Source organism: Astatotilapia calliptera, chromosome 20, assembly GCF_964374335.1.
Source record: "Astatotilapia calliptera chromosome 20, fAstCal68.1, whole genome shotgun sequence".
In the NCBI taxonomy this organism is placed as follows: domain Eukaryota; kingdom Metazoa; phylum Chordata; class Actinopteri; order Cichliformes; family Cichlidae; genus Astatotilapia; species Astatotilapia calliptera.
This window is the reverse complement of record NC_137441.1, coordinates 11,070,655-11,088,848: the sequence shown is the minus strand read 5'-3', so window position 1 is coordinate 11,088,848 and position 18,194 is coordinate 11,070,655. Positions and strand designations below refer to the sequence as shown.

Here is an 18,194-nt window from a genome sequence, read left to right as displayed (position 1 = left end):
GTTTATTTATAAAGGACCAATGAGAAGAAAAGGAGAAAAGTTTAAAATGCTTGTTTGGAGTCCAAGAATTAAAAAGATGTGCTTGAAAATCAGCATAACACATCCACAAAAGATCCACCTGAGTGTTGGACAGTCAGATCCCGGAGCGGCATTACTGCTCAGCTTCAGTGTAGCAGTATCAGGTCTCCTTTTCATGTATAGCATAACCAGGGCATGGCACACCTGTCTCAGGTAGATCCGGTGATCTCTCTAACGTTCCCCTAACTTCCATTCCGGGAAGTTCCCCATTAAGGTGATGAATGCAGCAATGAAGTCATTTGTCTTTAAAACATAACACTAATCTCCTTTATAATGTATCATTCTTTAATTTAAGACCTTTAGAAAAGATGAACTAAATAAATAGTTCAGTTTATTAAAAGTGGAACTTAGTGATCTTTGAAGGTAGATGCTTTCTGTTTTTCCAAGGTTCGATGTAAAAAGTGCCTAGTGGACTAAAAAAAGAACCAGTCAGTGGCTCTTTCTTTGGCCTTGGCTCTTCAAGTGCCCCTCTAGTTTTAGAATTGCATTTTCTAATATTCCCATCCAGGTATATTTAATTCAAAGTTAGGAAATGTCTTGATAAAAGCACTTTTTATGTGTCAGTGATATGGCATGGTTTATTCCCATGCTCTACAATAAAAATAAATAAATTGGTAGCACGTTATAATAATGTTGCACTATTAAGCATTAGTAAGGTATTAGCAAGTGCTTCATTCATCATCATATAGCATTACTCCTCCTTAGTATGCCATTTATAAAGACAGATATAATATTATGACTACGACGATGATTCTGATTATTACTACCAGTGATGTCGTAGCAGTGGTAGCTGTAAATGATGTAACAGTAACAGATGGATAAACATATATGTATTTATAGATAGCATAATAAAGCGGAGTAATGATAAATGATGAATTAAGAACTTGCTAATACCTTGCTAATTTCTTGTAGCGTGACATTATTATAAAGTGCCACTAAATTAAATTAATGGTTTAATAACGAATAACTCCAAATCATGCTGTCTATAGACAAAAAAAACACACAGAGGCTACTTTTTTGTCAACAAACTTGTTTCCCTTTCAAACCAATATCGCAATATTGACACCATCACAACAAATTTGATTTGGGTTTTTCATCACTATCGTCATTATCTGTGATCATAATCATCTTTATGCATATTTAAATGAACTTGTTACATCAAGATGAACAGGCACTACACCAGTTAGGAGATAAAAGTACATCACTAACTATGAACATACATCTTCTAGACCGCTAATAAAGGGTTTCCACAACATGAGCTGCTGTCCCCTGTGTGCATAAGGAAGAGATCAACATAAAAAAGCATTTTACATGTACACCTTTTTACTGCCTCAACATGGTTAGGTCTCATTTTCAACTCAACACAGTTGTACAGTTACAATAGAATATAATCTTTAAATTACATCATCATATACAAATCTGACAGCGTGGGGTAACGTCACGCTTTTATGATACACTGACAATTCCATTGCAATAAAATTCATACAATATGGTACCTATTACTTAATATGTTTTCCATTGCTGTTATTTAATGAAACACATTTACATGTATAACACTACATTTTGTCTTAATAGTCAATCACTTGCATTTTTTTTGTGGTTTTTTTGTTACATTTACACAACTCATACACACTGGGTGATGGAGATGTTTTCCCTCAGAATATTAACCTGATAATGTTGATTATGCATTTGAACCTGTGTGTATTGTGTATGTATATCCTGCTTAATGCATGTGTGTTTGCATGTGTGTGGAAGTGTGTGCGCATGTGCATCGAGGATGTATGACATTTTTATGACAGGAGTCCTTTTTGCTATGCTGGACAGCTTTACTCTAAGACACAACTTGTGAGCTGGTGATGTGTTTCTCCTCATGTGTGAGACCCAAAACCTGTCAAATCCTGTTCCAGACACAAAGCTAAACACATCTGACTGCTGTTAGTCTGGTGACATTTAAACTAAGTTATAAATAGCAATCTCCAATCTAATCAGATTTAGGTGCAACTGGTAGCAAGATAACTCACTAATCCACCTTTGATAAATGCAATTCCTGCTATGATTTTAATTTAAATGGTGCAAGATTTCAAAAATAACCATGTAATGCACCCTGTAAGTCATCCTGCATGCAGTGCAGTACTTGTCATATGTATCCCCAGTATTTTGTAACATGTTTGGGTTTTTTGACAACTGAATTTTGATGGACTGTGAAGCAACTATAAGTTGATCTTCAGTGAAGCTGCTTCACACTGATATGGTAAATTATTGCACGGAGTGAAAACAGATAGTTGATGGTATTGGGTCGTTCTTTGGCTCAGCATTAAAACGGGCCACATAACTAGTGCTTTTTGCTAGGCAAGGCTTTAAATGACAGTGGAGAACAATGCTTATATGACACGCCCTCTTTCAAGCCCAAACACTAGTACATTCATGTCCTGTTGGAGAGGCTTCAATCTTCAGACAACAGTCTGTAGCACAGTAACACACTGAGATGCCTCCACTGGCCCTTCACTCTGGAAGAAAAGTCCCCAGCATATGCACTGTTCAAAACCCTCCTCTCAAACTGCAGTGGAAACCTCATGATGACTTGATCCGCCTTCACTCTGAGGGAATGCATCGCAGGTCTTTCTCGTTATCAGTAGCGGGATATAGTAAGGAATTACTGAACCAAGGATGAGAGCTTCTGTGAAAAACTGTAAATCCTTTCCATGATTTGCATGAAGATGGTTTTCTCAAAGGATTTGTGACGCTAAGAAAAACAGATGTTGAAAGCAAAACAAACCAACATAAAATCAGTTCATCAACAAGCTTTCTCTTGTGAAATTAGAAGCATGTGCATGTCCAGAAGCTTGTGATGCTAAGAAGTAATCTCTGCATTTGTAGTTGAAGTGTTGCATCAGGTTGGAGCCTAAACAAGGCTGCAGGATTCAGGGAATGCACGTCGTTGCATAGCACATGCTGCTATGCAAGTTCAGAAACAGTTAACACACGTAGCACTGCACACACTGGAAAAGAGGTTGGACCAAATCACAAAGAAAAAACAAATAAACAAACAAACAAAAAACCAAAAAGAGGATACTGTCAGTGGTACTTTTAAAACTACACAGCATTCCTGATGTGAGAATGATGGCTGACCGTACACAGCATTAAAAATGCTACACAAAATGGCATCACACTGTATATACACAATGCAGGTTAGAGAAGCTCATCTTTGTCAAATGGGTACAACTGATTATATTATCTTCCCATTTTCACAAGTGAACTCACTGCAGTTTAAATAAGCTGCATTATATTGTTAAATACAGCTACACAGACAAGCAATGTGTTCCTGCACTGTCTTGATGTTATAGTTGAGTGTGTATATACTGGAATAACTGCTGCTCCTGTTTTTAAATGTGTAAGTTCGCCCACCCCAAATGCTGGATAAAATATATTATACTGATATATTGTCTTTTAGGTTACTAAGTTTTATTTAGGCAAAACTGCTTGGCGCATCTGTTGGGCAAGGGATGTGTTGCTCTTAAGTCTCTGGCTATGTGCGGTGCAATTGGACGGGACAGTTCAAGCTGCCTCCAATGGCATATCCTTGTCCAGTAATGTGACTAGATTGGCTCGACATAATTGGCTGGGTACAGTCCCTCTCTGCCGTTGTCCAAACGACCTCTACACCAGCCTTGCTCGTCTTCATCCTCAGTCTTAGTCAGTTCATCGCCTGCAAAAGACAAATGATTCCTTAATCAGCACACTCGTACGTTTCACTTAAATCTAAAGCAGAGCTATTCATCAGAATATTTCCACATTTTCTCTTTTATTATGTATTTTGATAATAAATCACCGGAAAGAAAGAAAAAATCCTCACTCTAGTAAACATACAGTTGCAAGGTAGAACCACCCAAAAGCTCCTTTATTCTAGTTTTTTTTTTTTTTTTGCAGTTACAGTAAGCATAGTTTGTAAAATAACATTATGTTGTATAAATGAGACTTTTGAACTTTCCACCAAAACTATAAAATAGATTAAACTAAATAGGCCAGCAGCAGGTTAACTTAGCGTAGCACAACCACCAGAAACATGAATAAACAGCTAGAGTGACATCAAATGTGTGCTGTGTTGGTAACACTGGTTAGTTGTGTATTTGTGCTTTAAGGTTGTTAGGGGAAAAAAGCAAAACTGTCCGATAGATAATATGTCAAAAACCCACAACTTGTCTGTTTTTCACTTTCTTGTACAAGAATAACTTACACAGAATTTACAGCATTTATAGCATCATTTTATTTGTATATCCTCAGAGAATAAAGTACTCCTTTAGATCAAGGATGTCAAACTCATTTGACATTGTGGGCCACATGCTGCTCACCCTGATTTTAAGTCGGCTGGATCAGTGAAGCTTCCCTTTCTCTCAGTGTAACAAAGTTTAACAACACATTTAATCACTAAGATCTCTTAATATAAGAAAAGGAAATGCAGTTTCACTGTGTGTCTCAGGTTTTCTACATATTAAAGACATGTTGCTCTTGTAAATACAAGAAAACTGTCTCTTTAGGCTTAACTTGTAAGAAATAAATGTGTAAAATAAAGGGAAACATTCTGATTGCCCACCCTGTCCTGTCACAATAAAAGAGAAATGTTTTGTTTATTCAGTCACTGTAAAAACAAGCAAACTAAACTAAACTAAAACTAAATCAAGGCATAAATTACTATAGTAGTTCCCTATGGTGATTTGTTTGTCTGTTACTTAATTTCATTGGTGTAGTATGAGTAACCATAGGGACGGTCTTTATCAGTAGGAAAAGCTGTTAAAGTAATAAAAAAGGAGTTAAGATTCCGATATTTATGCCTACATTTTCCAAAACCAACCAGTGGGCCTGACTGGAGTCAGAAAAAGGTTTCAAAGATGAGTGGTTGATGTCATGTTGTTCAACTTCTGTGAACAACATGACATCAACCACTCATCTCTGAAACCTTTTTCAGGCCTAAAGAGTGTTCAACTTCTGTGAACACTCTTTGGGCCGCACAATCCAGTTTGATCCCCAAACAAATGTCAAACATCTTAAAATTATCCAGGGCAGTTTTTCTTTCTGGCAGTAAAGTGCAAAGAAAAGCAGTAACATACCATTAAAAGGTAAGGAATTTCACTGATGTCAGGTAAACAAATACTAGCAAAGAAGAAGTGTGATTCATTTTGTTTGCCTCTAAGGAAGCGACAGGAGGTGCTTTCAATGGTTTTTAAACAGAATACATACAACAGCTTGCAGGTGAACAACACAAAGAAAGTTTCTGTGCCTGAAGAGTTTGGGCAGGGGGTGGGGTGTCGCTTTGTTTGTTTCATGTCTTTATCAGGCGACAACTTGATGAACAAAGACCTTCACTCACAGTGTGGTTAAAATATGGATGCAGAGGGAGGAACAAGACAAAGATACACAGCTGTTGCTTCTTCAGTAGCTATTCTTCTGTTTATGGTTTGCCTTTAAATTGTTAGTCATGTCACTGTGAGGGCTCTAGAGCACTGTTTTGGACTAGCTTTGGAGCTTCTGTTAAGTGTTAGCAGGTCCCTGTAATTTGTTGTCCATGTGGCTATTATTGACTCATCATTGCTATTTTCTACAGAGGAAGGAACTTGAAAATACATATTAAGTCAAGCTGCTTTTGAACACCTGCATCAAGCTACAGCTTGTCATCTTATCTGAAATCTACAGCCTCAATAACATAAAATAAAAATTTAACTGCATTTTTGTTGTAGTTATTGGTACACTTGAGCTGAATGGCATGATTATTGACAAAATCCCCAAACTATGTCACCCGGTCATGCACATGTACCTGCTTTAAAGGAGAGCTCATCCTGCTCCTGGCCTTCGTAGTCATAGAGAGCACGCACCCTTACCCCTCTCCCAGTGCTGGAATCATCTTCAAATGAATTGCCGTTCCCACCGTTCTCATTGCCTGAGTATGTAGCGGGCTGCTCATCATCAGACCACTCAGTCGAATAAGCTTGGTTCTTCTCATAGCTGCTCACACTGGAAGAGAGAGAAAAGGGAGGCTGACATTAGGATGCTTCCAAAACAAAAGACTGAAATTTAAAGGTTTTGAACAGGTCAAAACCATTAACAAACTAATTCTGCTAGCCAGTGTCAGAAATGAGCTGCTTGCCACAGACCTTCGTGACTGTCTAAAAACTATTCTGGTGTTAAGGAAAGGTGTTATGAAAAGAGTTATTGTGCATTCACAGAAAACACTGGGAACATGCATCAGGGGAGTCTAGAGAAGCTAAAACATGACACCTGACACTTGTAGCTCCATGATGGCATGCGCTATGAAAGAGTTTTGCTGGCTTTACTTTGTAGTAACGCTGTGACAATATATTGTGTATAATTAAATTTGGACTTCAGTATAAACAGTTTAAACACAGTCTTCTTCCTGAAAGGCTCAGGTGGGACGATTTAAAGTGACAGACTCTTAAACCACAGGTACACAAAACATCTTTGTGGTACTTTAGGCTGAAAACTGAAACACATACTTTATCAACATGTGAGATTAAAATTAATATGTGTTATAGTGGAAGATTATGAAGTCTAAAAATGTAAAAATCTTGAAACAGGCTGGTTTTAGCTTCCCCAATGAGATTTGTTCACAAAACATAAACATTTAAAATAAAATTAAACTGAATAAAAATAATTATTAGTCATCTTGTAATTTTATTGCTAGATTTGACTCAAAAATATGTGACCGTAAAATACACTAGCAGATCTCTTGAACTAACCTGCTACGGTCACCAGGTGGAGCCACATGGTCAGTGCTAGGAGTGGGTGGGGCTCCGTCTGGTTTCTTTTTCTTTGGAGGAGCTGAAGCCTGGTCTGGGTTGTACTCCTGGTGAGGAGAGAGAAGAGAAGCACATAAAGTAATGTAGAAAATAAAGGGGAGAGGTGTCGTACACGTTTTTTTGGTGATGGCTTGGCATTGCACCTCAAATATGGGCCAGTTCATGTGCATTCCTGGGCCGTGGTTGTTGCTGAACCACTTGAGATCCTCCTGCGTGTTTGCAGCCAAGATCGTGCGCTCCAGTTCTCTGTATATTGTGGCATAGCTGAAGAGAGGAAAATGAAACAAATAGTGACAATAAAAGTGCCAGAAGGGACCTGTGGGTTCTGCCAATTTGGCAACAGAATCACCAGTGTAGTTCAAATTCTAGGTTGAAAGAGATCTAGTGTTGGGTGACGACAGGACTAAAGTGTCTCCCTGAATTTTCTGGTAAAGCTGGGGTTCTCAACAGTGGACATATTTACTCTGAATGGCCCTGTTTTGTACCACGATGTTGGTATTTATGTTGCCACTGTTTACCCAAACCATGGCATTGTGTAATGGATTAAAAAGAGAACAATGATCCTGCAGTTTTCTTCCTCTAATTACAGGCTAAACCAGTATGTCTGGGGTCCTATTTTAACACCTGTGGATAACAAAACTACACAGCAAAATCTCCAGTGTTAAATTAACACTAGAGAGTGTCTATATGGGTCCACACCTCTGAGTGTTAAATACAACACTGTTGAGTGTTAAATTAACACTTTTGACAGTGTTATATGTTTAAAAGTAACCTAGTCAGTTTTGAAGATTAACAAAGACTAACACTGAGCAGTGCTGATTTTCTAACACTGGAATATTTCTAACATTTTGAGTTATTTTCCAGTGTTAGAAAATCAGCACTGCTCAGTGTTAGTCTTTGTTAATCTTCAAAACTGACTAGGTTACTTTTAAACATATAACACTGTCAAAAGTGTTAATTTAACACTCAACAGTGTTGTATTTAACACTCAGAGGTGTGGACCCATATAGACACTCTCCAGTGTTAATTTAACACTGGAGATTTTGCTGTGTACTGTGAAGACATGCATAGTTTATAATATTATTACTATCTTTTTGGGCATTTTTGTCTTTAATGCATAGTAAAGTAGTGAAGAAACACAGGGAAGCAGGGGGAGAGAGAGGGAGAAGGCATGCAGGAAAAGGCCTCGAACCAGGGCTACTGCACTCCAGCCATGTGGCACGTGGTCACCTGCTTTCCCGCTCAGCTAAAATGACACCCTATAGATTATGATAGGTTATTAACATCAGCAATTTAAACCTACTGTTAAAAAAATTGTAGATGTCTTAATTTTAAAATAAATCTTTTCACTTGTAGGCTACCGTTGTGTTTATGTCAGAATTCACTAATAAAGGCTATATTATCTTATCTTATGACATGACCGGTCTTGGACCCTAACATAACCTAACACAAAGAGGACAATGTACCAAACATAACTCAAAACATCACCCATAATAGTAAAGGTGATCAGAGAGTGCATGCACAGCCACTCTTCCTCTGTGCTATCCTCATCAGCTATCTGAGGTAAGCTTATGTTTTATTTCTAACTATTGCTTTCTGATTTCAGTAATTAGGATTGACTCCTCTTCTTAATTCCAGTTCATTTCATCTTCACACGTGTAAGTATCTGCTGGCCACTGTACAGCTGCATCCAACATGACTGTATCCATCTGAGCAGTTAGATGGAGAAGACTGAATGTTTACAGATTGCTGAGTTGACTGAAGTGGCAAATTGTCACTTCTGTCACCATCAGGGTCGACTGCTGGCTTGTAATCAGAGCAAAGGGTTTACAGCGCACCTGCAGAGAAACTAATGCTTCCCATTGTCCTTAAAGTGACTTTAACTTGCTATTTGAAAGTGTTTGGAGAAACTCATGGGCTCATATTGAATTTGAGTTGTCACTTTTGACCTCTTCTAGTCGATTAAACGCATTTAGAGAGAAGCACTGAGAACACAACCACAAGTCTCTTGGAAGCTGTCTTCATCCACAAGCATTTCCTGGCTCCTTTCTCCTCTTCTTATTGTTAACTGTCAAGACTGATGACACTTTTTGTGTTGTTCTTACTGGAAATTGCAAGTAAAAACAGTGCAGTGTGGCATTTTTTCATAAGAACAAGTGGAATTGAATGAATGACTTCATTGCAAAGTAATGGTCATGATATCTATTACATGGCAATATTTTTTTTTAAGTAAAAAAGTTCCTAATAGCTTGCTTTAGTTGGAGAGGGATTTTGTTTTTAGCATTATAGCACTGAAATAGTTGGGTTTATTTTAATTAAATAGACACTGCTCAGTGATAGACTGTAGGGCGTACTCTGTCTCTCACCCAACGACAGCTGGAGTCGGCTTTACAGCTGGGAAAGGAGTGAAAATGTTAGAATAAATCAAATCAAAGGTGAACGATTAAACCTGAAAATCACTTTTCCGTGGCTCGTGGCTTTGTTTGCTAAATGCAGAACAACAAAAAAGAAAATCTAGAATATGACAAGCATTCACTCTGGACTAAATTCAGTTTGTCAGAAATGCCACTGACTGAATCATCGGTTAATTAGCACCGAGAGTCTCAAAACTAATGAGAAACACATGCCTGGTTTGGGTGTCTGTTGAAATTAATCAGACTGCAGTGAACTGTGTCAAATGTGACACAAGATGAATCAGACTAATCGAATTTTAATTTGTATTCAGTGTGACTACTTTTGATTAAAAGTACAATTAAGTAACTATATTCTAAGCCTACTTCACATGTGCCCACACAGAATGATAGTCTATACAATGGTATACATTTCCTGCCAAACTGCACAGGTGCTTAATGTGCAACCCAACCTTCATTCTGACTAACCTTTGGTTCTCAGTGAGGTTAAGATGGCGTTTGATATCCAGCAAGGCTTCCTTAAGGAAGGTCAGCCTTTTGACTTCATGCTGCTGGCATTGGTCAAACACCTGCTCCATGCACTCCATGTACTGAGGAGTGCACTTGCTTAGCTCCTCCAGAGACTTCTCATACTTTTCTTTAGCCTGGAACAGAAACAAGAAAACACGGTGAGTCATCTACAGACAATAAACAGTGGAGAATAATCTCATATTGGGCCTTGGAGCAGCCCTGTCTGTAACTTCCTTCTGATAGACTGCCCCTTGCAAAGAGAACATTTGAACAGCAGTAGCATGGGGCTGCTCACAGAGCCAGAACTCCCCTCTTTTTGACATCAGACAGATCCAAGAATAGAAGCGAACTGTCTAAAACAGCAGTTTGAAGCCTGGCTCATAGGGATTACTTGCACACTCGTTGACCTAATTACTGGAAACCTTTGGTCAGAAAAATCAGGAAAAGCACAACAGGCCCACTTTAAGGTTATTACCTTCTGCGTATCCTGTTTGCATTTGTCCACTTTCTCGTGGAGTTTCTTCTGCTGGTCTGGTGTGACAGAAGCTTCAGTCTTGCCATTGGCCTCTCGGGCTGCAGCCAGCTTCTCCTCCTTGCAGGCCATGTGGTATGTTTTCTTAGCTGCCTCCATCTGTAGATTCAAACACGGACATTGCTAGTATCACAGATACAGAACATGATCTGATGGTTTGATTAAAGGAACACAAGAATAGAAACTATACAGTATAAAATAAAATAGGTAACTAATTTAATGTATTTGGTTAATTCTTCTATTTAGGACACTTCAAATCAGTAGTGAATGATATGTGCAATTTTCTCCAGCATGAACGCACGACCACTATTTGCTCTTCTTCATTGATTAGGAGCTCGCCTTAGGTTGTTGGTCTGGTACTTGTGCCAGGAACTGATATCAGTATACAAAGTTTCTCCCTAAGCAGGAAATCAAGACTTCATCCAGTGACGCATAGTTAATTAACTCACATAATGTTTATCCTCCTGAGACCCAGCCTATTCATTTATGTCCTCTGTAGTGGACACACAAATCATAGAAAGGTTAAACCAAAAGATACGTTTTTTCCCTCAGTTCCAGGAGGTTACTTGAAATGCTGCATGGGAATGAAAGTCATGCACAGTAGTTGAAGATTTAAAGAAAGAAATGTGCTAATATAACTACCATATATATGTCGTGTGCCACCATTTAATAAAGCAACTCTAGGACATGGTCTTCACAGATATCGTTTGGTTACCGTGACCACAACAACACATTAACACCTTTCAACCAGCGTCTGGCTAACCAGTGGATAAAAGTCCAGCATTCACTCTCTTTGATCATTTTAGCCTCCACCTATTTCTGAAGGTAATATCTGGCCCTTAACTCGCTAATGCTCTACTGCGTTCAGCATTTATTAACTTGCTCTATCTGCTATTTGAGCCTTTTCACTGATTTAAAAAAAAACTTTATTCAAACTACTAGAATAATAATGTTCCAACGTCAGCTGCTGAAACTAATAGCTAAGGCTATTTTAGATTAAAGTGATCTCTTTCACTCATCTTTTATCATCGTCATGTATATTTTGTGAATATATTTATTACTTTCTGTAATCCTGTTCCATTTTATAGAAAAGGGGTTAAATAATAACTTAGTCAATAGCAAATGGTCATAAAATCCTGCTTCAATGGCTAGCAATGTCTTGCTTCCGTATTGCTATCCCCATTATGATTACCATTTAAAGTTTAATAAAAGTGTGATGGATGGCCAGACGGTCCTGTAACCTTACAGAAAAATAATTTGCCCTCATCTTCCTCACCTCCTTGAGCTTTTTGGCCCATGGTTTCTGAGCCTTCTTGAACCCTTCCTCTGCCTCCTTGGCCTCTTTGAAGCCTCCAATCATTTGCTTATGATACGCTTCTTTCTGCCAGTTCTTCACTTTTTCAACATCTTCGTTAACGAGGTTGTTCTTCACCTCTTGGTGCAGCTCACTCACTCTCTCCGCCTCTGTCATCACAGCCAGCCATGCCCTTTCCACAGAGCCATACTGTGGACCTGCGAGTTGGATTTTTTTGTGATTCCAAGTAAAATTTGAGGGTAATATTACTCAGTGGAATAGTGAAAAACACATTGATCGCGGTACATTTGCACCTTCTTATCTTGTTGACACTTTAACAAAAGCTGACCTTTCTCAATGAGCTGTCTCCATCTCTTGGACCAGGCAGTTAGCTGATCACCATAGGCTTTCTCTATCTTGGCACGTTCCTGCAAGCAACCCATAAGGTCATTGCAGAGCCGATGGCCGTCATCGAATCTCTTGACAGCACGTTTGTAGTTCCCCACCTGAGGACAGAGAGCAACAAATGAAAGGACTTGTAACCAATATGCAGTACATATATAACAACCATAGAAATATACAGAGCTCGGACATTTTTCCCCCTGAGAATAACTGAAGTGAAGACAGTTTGATATCTCTCTTGTAAATTTACTGAAAAATACAAAGAGTTTGAGAGACTGCAGTATGACTGAATACCCAAACCAAGCAGCAGCATTCGGGGTGCAAAGGAGTTGCAAATGCAGTCCCTCAAATGGCCACTGTAAGCTAGCTCCAAAAAGTATGTAAATCCTAATGGACTCAAAGGTAAAGTGCCCAACTTTATAGCAGAAATAAACGCTATTACATTGTCTTTATGTCAACTGTGCATAATTTTGTAATATTTTGTAATATTTGCCAGGTTAAATTGTATTAAAGCTTATTATGTTTGTATAATTTCACAACTGGCAGCTAGTATAAATAGCACTAATTCACATTGTTGAACCTGACCACTGTAACACCCTGTTATCCATAGATGATCGCTTCTAGCTTGTACAACCAATCAGTGTTGACATAGTAGCTACATCCATCTTTTATGTACTGTTTACACATTCAACACAACATACATCAAAATGTGTCAGCAGCATTACAGAAACTACAGCAAATCCAAACAGCATTTAGGGATGCCCTTTAATCTGGAGAGTTGATAAAAAGTCTTCAAAAGAAAACATGCTTTAATACACAGTTTCACTAATAAACTGACAATTGAGTGTATGTTTCATTTATTGCATTATACAATATGCTACTCCATCCAAGCAGAAAGCTCTGGCCAACTTCATTATTTAATTAAAAATATCAAAGCTGTTATGCTACCTCGATGTTTATTTTATTGCATTTTCTTTTACATCCCACCCCCTTAACTTGGACTACCTTAAAAAAGCAGTGCCAGGCTGAGCGGCTCCGCCTCTTTTGTGCCTGCAGGGGGGTGTGCTCATGGTGCATGATGAAGGGAGAGGGGTTTACCAGTGCCAGTGCATGTGTAGTTATGCAATGACACGGGCTTGAGTTTGTGTGTGTGGATGAATGTGTTTTAGTGAGTGTATGTGTGTGGGTAGCTGCTTTAATCCTCTTGAAAGGCGTAATGCAGTCAGATACTCAGGGATAGATGACAAAGTAAAGACAGAAATATGACAGACTGTGTGTGGAATAGGTATAAATACATAGTCATATACAGCATAATACAAACACAGATCATGGAGTGCGTCTCTGATATGCTCGCTGGCTGTAAAGCTGCACTCTGATTGGTCCTGACGTGAGCACGCATGTTTGGTTACTGTTTGAGATGGTAGCTGCAGGGAGGCCATGAGACAGGTGTTTAACGGTATGAGTTTTGTCCTATGTGACAGTTTGCCAAGTCACACCAACAACAACACGTTGGTGTACTGGTTGTACACATGAAAACACACCTGAGCCCCTCTGTTTGAGCCGCAAAACCATTCTGTGTGGATAAAACACAAGCCTTCCTGATGACAAAACATGAGGATACAGCATTTTTTATAGCATTGATAAACCATAAACTGACTCTAGCTGTGCTGCTAGTATTGAGACGATATAGGCAGGTGCATGTGGTGAAAGGCTGCCTCAGAGAGGCTGATGACTGAGGCTCTTTGTCTGAGTCTCTGTGGCTAAGAGCCACAACACAAAGAAGACTCTGTACTGAGGGAATTCATTATCACTAAGTTGGGGGGGTTAAAGTGCAAACACACACACACACACACACACACACACACACACACACACACACACACACACACACACACACAGTTGTGTTTCCACCAGGGGACAAAATTACTACTTGGCTAACTGTAACCCTTAACACAGTTTGTATGATCTAAAGCAAATTTGATTAACAGTGCATTCACTATTATAGAGAAATAACAAAACAAAAAATGCTGAGGAAGTGTCTCTACCAGATTTATATTAAACTCTTAGATTTTCAGCAAAGAAATAGTTATTATGAAACTGGCCACAAGGAAATATGCTAATGTCCTTAACATTTATCTACTGACTTTATCCTCAGTATTAAAATTTGATCTTATGATAATGCTATTTAAAAATGTTTTTCTGTTCATAAAGAGGAAACTTTTATGATGCCCTTTGGAGCAAAAGAAACACACCGTGCTAAAATGCAAATTAGCCTCCTATATTACTTTGCTCTCTGGTTTACAGCTTGTCTTAATGCATTACGTTTTGCCTTAAGCATGCCAGTTTGAGTTCCCTTGCTGGTGAAAGGTTCATAAACAAACCTGCCTTACTTTTCCTCATACTTCATAATTTGTGTGTAATAAATTTGCTTATTTATTTTGAGTACTTTGAGCGCTCTAACTGCTGTACTTCCATCATATTAGACGAAGGCGTTTTGAAGCAGTCATCAAACTACTGCTCAAAATGACCCCTCTTTTGCAGGGTTTGAAGTCCATACTGTAGTCATCAGTATTTTTCCACTATACGAAGATGATGAAGCGTATATAATGGGTAGATATAAGAGAGTCTAATTTAACTTTTGGCACTAAAGCAAAAAGCATCAAACCCTTCTTTAAAATGGACAGCACAAGTGGCCCTCTGGCTAGAAACTCAATGGGGATGGATATCAAACAGCCTCATTAAGATGTGTGTGACGCATTTACTTCTAAGAACAGTTTCATGATTTCACTGATAGCATTGCTTGATTTCAGAAGCCAAATCAATAGAAATGGAGGGTGAGAGGTTTTGGTACAATTTGAAAATCCATGAGAACAGATATGATGGTGGCTTTACCTCCCAGAAGCTGTCCATGGTGTCGTCACCACCTGCACATTCATCGTAGGAGCCAGACATTTTCCTGGATGAAGCGAAGCACTCTAATGACTAAACCTGTCCTCTGCAGAAGAGCTGGGTTCCTCATGCACTGAAGAAGGCAAAAGAGAACAACAATAATGAGAGACAGCGACACCACAAGAAAGCAAAAACTTTAGTTAAAAACATGGCCGAGCTGGACTTAGTGTAACAAAACTATGACAATTTATTTTCCTGGTAACTCAAAAGAATCTTTCAAGGTAGGGTGTCTATCTGAGACGTTTATAATAATGAGGTAAAAATAGTCTTCTCCGCCATGCATGCAGCACTGTGCCCTGAGGAATGAGAAGGGGGTTCTTAGATTGGTGTGTCCTAGAAAAGACATCACAGTGAGTGGAGCGTCACACACCTCGATTCTTCCACAGTGAAAACCCCCATTCCTTTGACACATTAAATCTGAGAATTAGCTGTCACACATACACACTACACATAGTTACACAGTTTAGCTGCCTGGAAATGCACCTTGTGTGTAAATATAGAATCATGTAATTAACGCCCTAAAATAGAATGGAAACAAGATCAACACTCCTATTTATACATCTGAATGCGTTCTTTAATTAAGTTGTTTGATTGCTGATTGCATAGTAAGGTGTACATAACACAGTTCCTCAAGTATTTAAGGTGATTGATATTTATTTGTTTGACATTCACTCAATACCCTACCACAGAGGTGCAAGCAGAAGAAACTGCTTGCCATTATATTGGTATTGAACTCTGTTTGAAACCTAATCTATTTTGTCCTCATGACTAATGTCTTTCCTTTGACAGAGAGCTCTTCATAGCGCTGCAACAGCCGGTATGACAATGAAATTTATAGCCTCCCCTGCCACGGTTTCTTGGGTCTTTATAATTACAGTGGATTTAATTATTATCTAATTCTGTATGTGGCCCAACAGAGCAAAACACAACTTTTAACACTACTAACACTTTTAATTAAAATGATAAAGAGTTTTGTAAATTATTATTAAGGAAGGGTGTGATTAATTGATTCTTAGTCTGCACAGTCCAACCTGAGAGAGGCAAAGCATGAATTGGACATGGTGGTACACGTGATACACGCTTTATTGTGATATCGGGTTGGATGGTTAGGTATGCTAACTATAGGTCAGAGCAGATGAAGGATGAGTTGTGGCCATTTCAGAGAATAAACTGACTCAGCGCTCTGCAGCTGGCTGCATCACAAGGAGTATTATGTTCAAACAGTAGCCTAGCCCTTCATGCTTCATCCTTCAACCTCCATCTGCTGTCAAGAACAAATTCATTCCTGCAACAACCTTCATCCTTGGAATGAGTCATAAAAAACAGCTTTCTGTATTTGGCTCGACTTGAACTGGCCTGACCTCACTTTCTATATTAACAACATAAACAACGTAATTTTCCCTGTGAGAGGAATAATAGGCTTCAAACCACAAGATCAAGTCATACAAGGAAAGGATTGTCAGTAGTAACTTTTTTTTTCACAGAAAGTCTGGACATGAACACATTATCAGGGAGTTCAACAACACATTTGCACCCTGCGTGACTGAGTCTGCTGCCAGTTCAGTCAGTGTTTCTACAGACGACAGATAACTGATTTAGCCAAGCTGTATTCATCAAAGCCCTTGGTTACTATCACCAGGCTTACGCCAGTCTTTGAGGCTCTTCTGCAGTCAAGGCTTTCATTCATTGACTATTATCAAGAGTGCACTCTCTGCTGGTTGCAAAACAACAGAGCTATTCTAGGAGTTAGCAATTTTACTGTCACAGACTGGATTGAAGACAACTTGAGCCTTTCAGATGCAGCGAACAGTTCCAGGGGAAAAAAAGGTGCAATGTCTTCTTTCTGAGTGAGTGACACATTTCACAACTGCACATATATATACACAGGAATACTGAGCTTTTTTTTGTTGTTGTTTTATGAATTTAAATACTTACAGAACTACTGAATGTTGTTAAACCTGTGCAGTGGTTCAAGATAGACATGACATTATACTTCATGTTTTCCCATCCAAGGCCAAGAAAAAAAAAGTACTGCCTAAGCACTACCACCAATAAGTTTGTTCAGTCAGTGCCGCTTGTATTCCTTAAAATAGGGGATAAACTTTGTGAAATAAGACACGCAAAGCTTTTAATGCATTGACATGCAAAGTGTGTTTGCCAAAACGTAGAAGACGAATGGTAAAAAATGCAAAGACTTGACTTACCACCCTCATAATAAAGATATTGAAGAAAGAAAAATATTACATTAGCATGATTGTCATTTTGAGTATGAATCAGCTTTATTACAGCTAATGACTTAAACTGGTTGGGAAAACAGATGCCTTAGAGCAGGGGTGTCGAACTCCAGGCATCGAGGGCCGGTGTCCTGCAGGTTTTAGATCTCACCCTGTTTTAACACACCTGAATCAAATGATTAGTTAGGCTTCTGGAGAACTTTAAGTCATGTTGAAGAGGTAATTTAGCCATTTAAATCAGCTGTGTTAGATCAAAGACACATCTAAAACCTGCAGGACACCGGCCCTCGAGGCCTGGAGTTCGACACCTGTGCCGTAGAGGAATATGAGACAGGAGTGTAAAGTTCCACCAGCGATTTTCCCATATATGCAGTATGTTATGTGATATTGTACAGCTTGCAGTACTTTCTGTGAAAAGTGTGATCAGCAGGGGAACACCCACAGTAACCCACTTCTCAAAACTGAGGACAGCTTCCATTTCTGTCAGTCCATGTGACACAGAGAAAATATGTCAGCCACGCTCACCACTTGCCCAACAAATACAAGGACTTTTAGTATTTTACAATAGATGCCAGCCACACCCAGCATAACTGAATGCTGTCCATGACAACGAAAAGACTCCAATTACCCCTCTGTCCTTGTCACAAACAAGGAACTCAATCTCTGACAAGATCCCCTTTCTTTATGTTTGGAAATTGTGAGCACTTTCGTTGACATGTGAGAATACTGATTATATTCTGATGTCCGCACATGAACCATTACCTCATGCCCTTAGCTTAACTGTCATTAGCTTATGGTAAATGGGAGGGTTGGCCTAACTGAGAACAGCTAGGTAAGAGGTAGCTTCACTGTTAGATAACAAATTCCAGATATCAGCACATTTAATGCTCAACTAAGGCTTGACACTTTTAACTTTTTAAAAATGTGCTAAATTCCAAGTTTAGAATTGACATGTAATCATTTTAGTCCTTTTCA

At 38.8% G+C, this 18,194-nt stretch overlaps 1 protein-coding gene across 3 annotated transcripts in view; it reads right to left on the bottom strand.

Annotated features, from left to right (window-relative positions):
• Nucleotides 1–3,516: 3,516 nt before the first annotated feature.
• The window catches only part of pacsin1a (protein kinase C and casein kinase substrate in neurons 1a), a 32,754-nt gene continuing 18,076 nt past the window's right edge, over nt 3,517–18,194 (bottom strand). For all 3 annotated transcript variants that reach the window (XM_080294822.1, XM_080294823.1, XM_080294821.1), the window contains exons 2-10: nt 14,929–15,058; nt 11,984–12,140; nt 11,617–11,852; nt 10,284–10,439; nt 9,767–9,942; nt 7,031–7,151; nt 6,828–6,934; nt 5,888–6,084; nt 3,517–3,784 (exon numbers count right to left, since the gene is read on the bottom strand). In XM_080294822.1, coding sequence (XP_080150948.1) covers nt 3,675–3,784; nt 5,888–6,084; nt 6,828–6,934; nt 7,031–7,151; nt 9,767–9,942; nt 10,284–10,439; nt 11,617–11,852; nt 11,984–12,140; nt 14,929–14,988 — 1,320 coding nt within the window. In that variant the 5' untranslated portion in view covers nt 14,989–15,058 and the 3' untranslated portion in view covers nt 3,517–3,674. The remainder of the gene's footprint in view (nt 3,785–5,887; nt 6,085–6,827; nt 6,935–7,030; nt 7,152–9,766; nt 9,943–10,283; nt 10,440–11,616; nt 11,853–11,983; nt 12,141–14,928; nt 15,059–18,194) is intronic.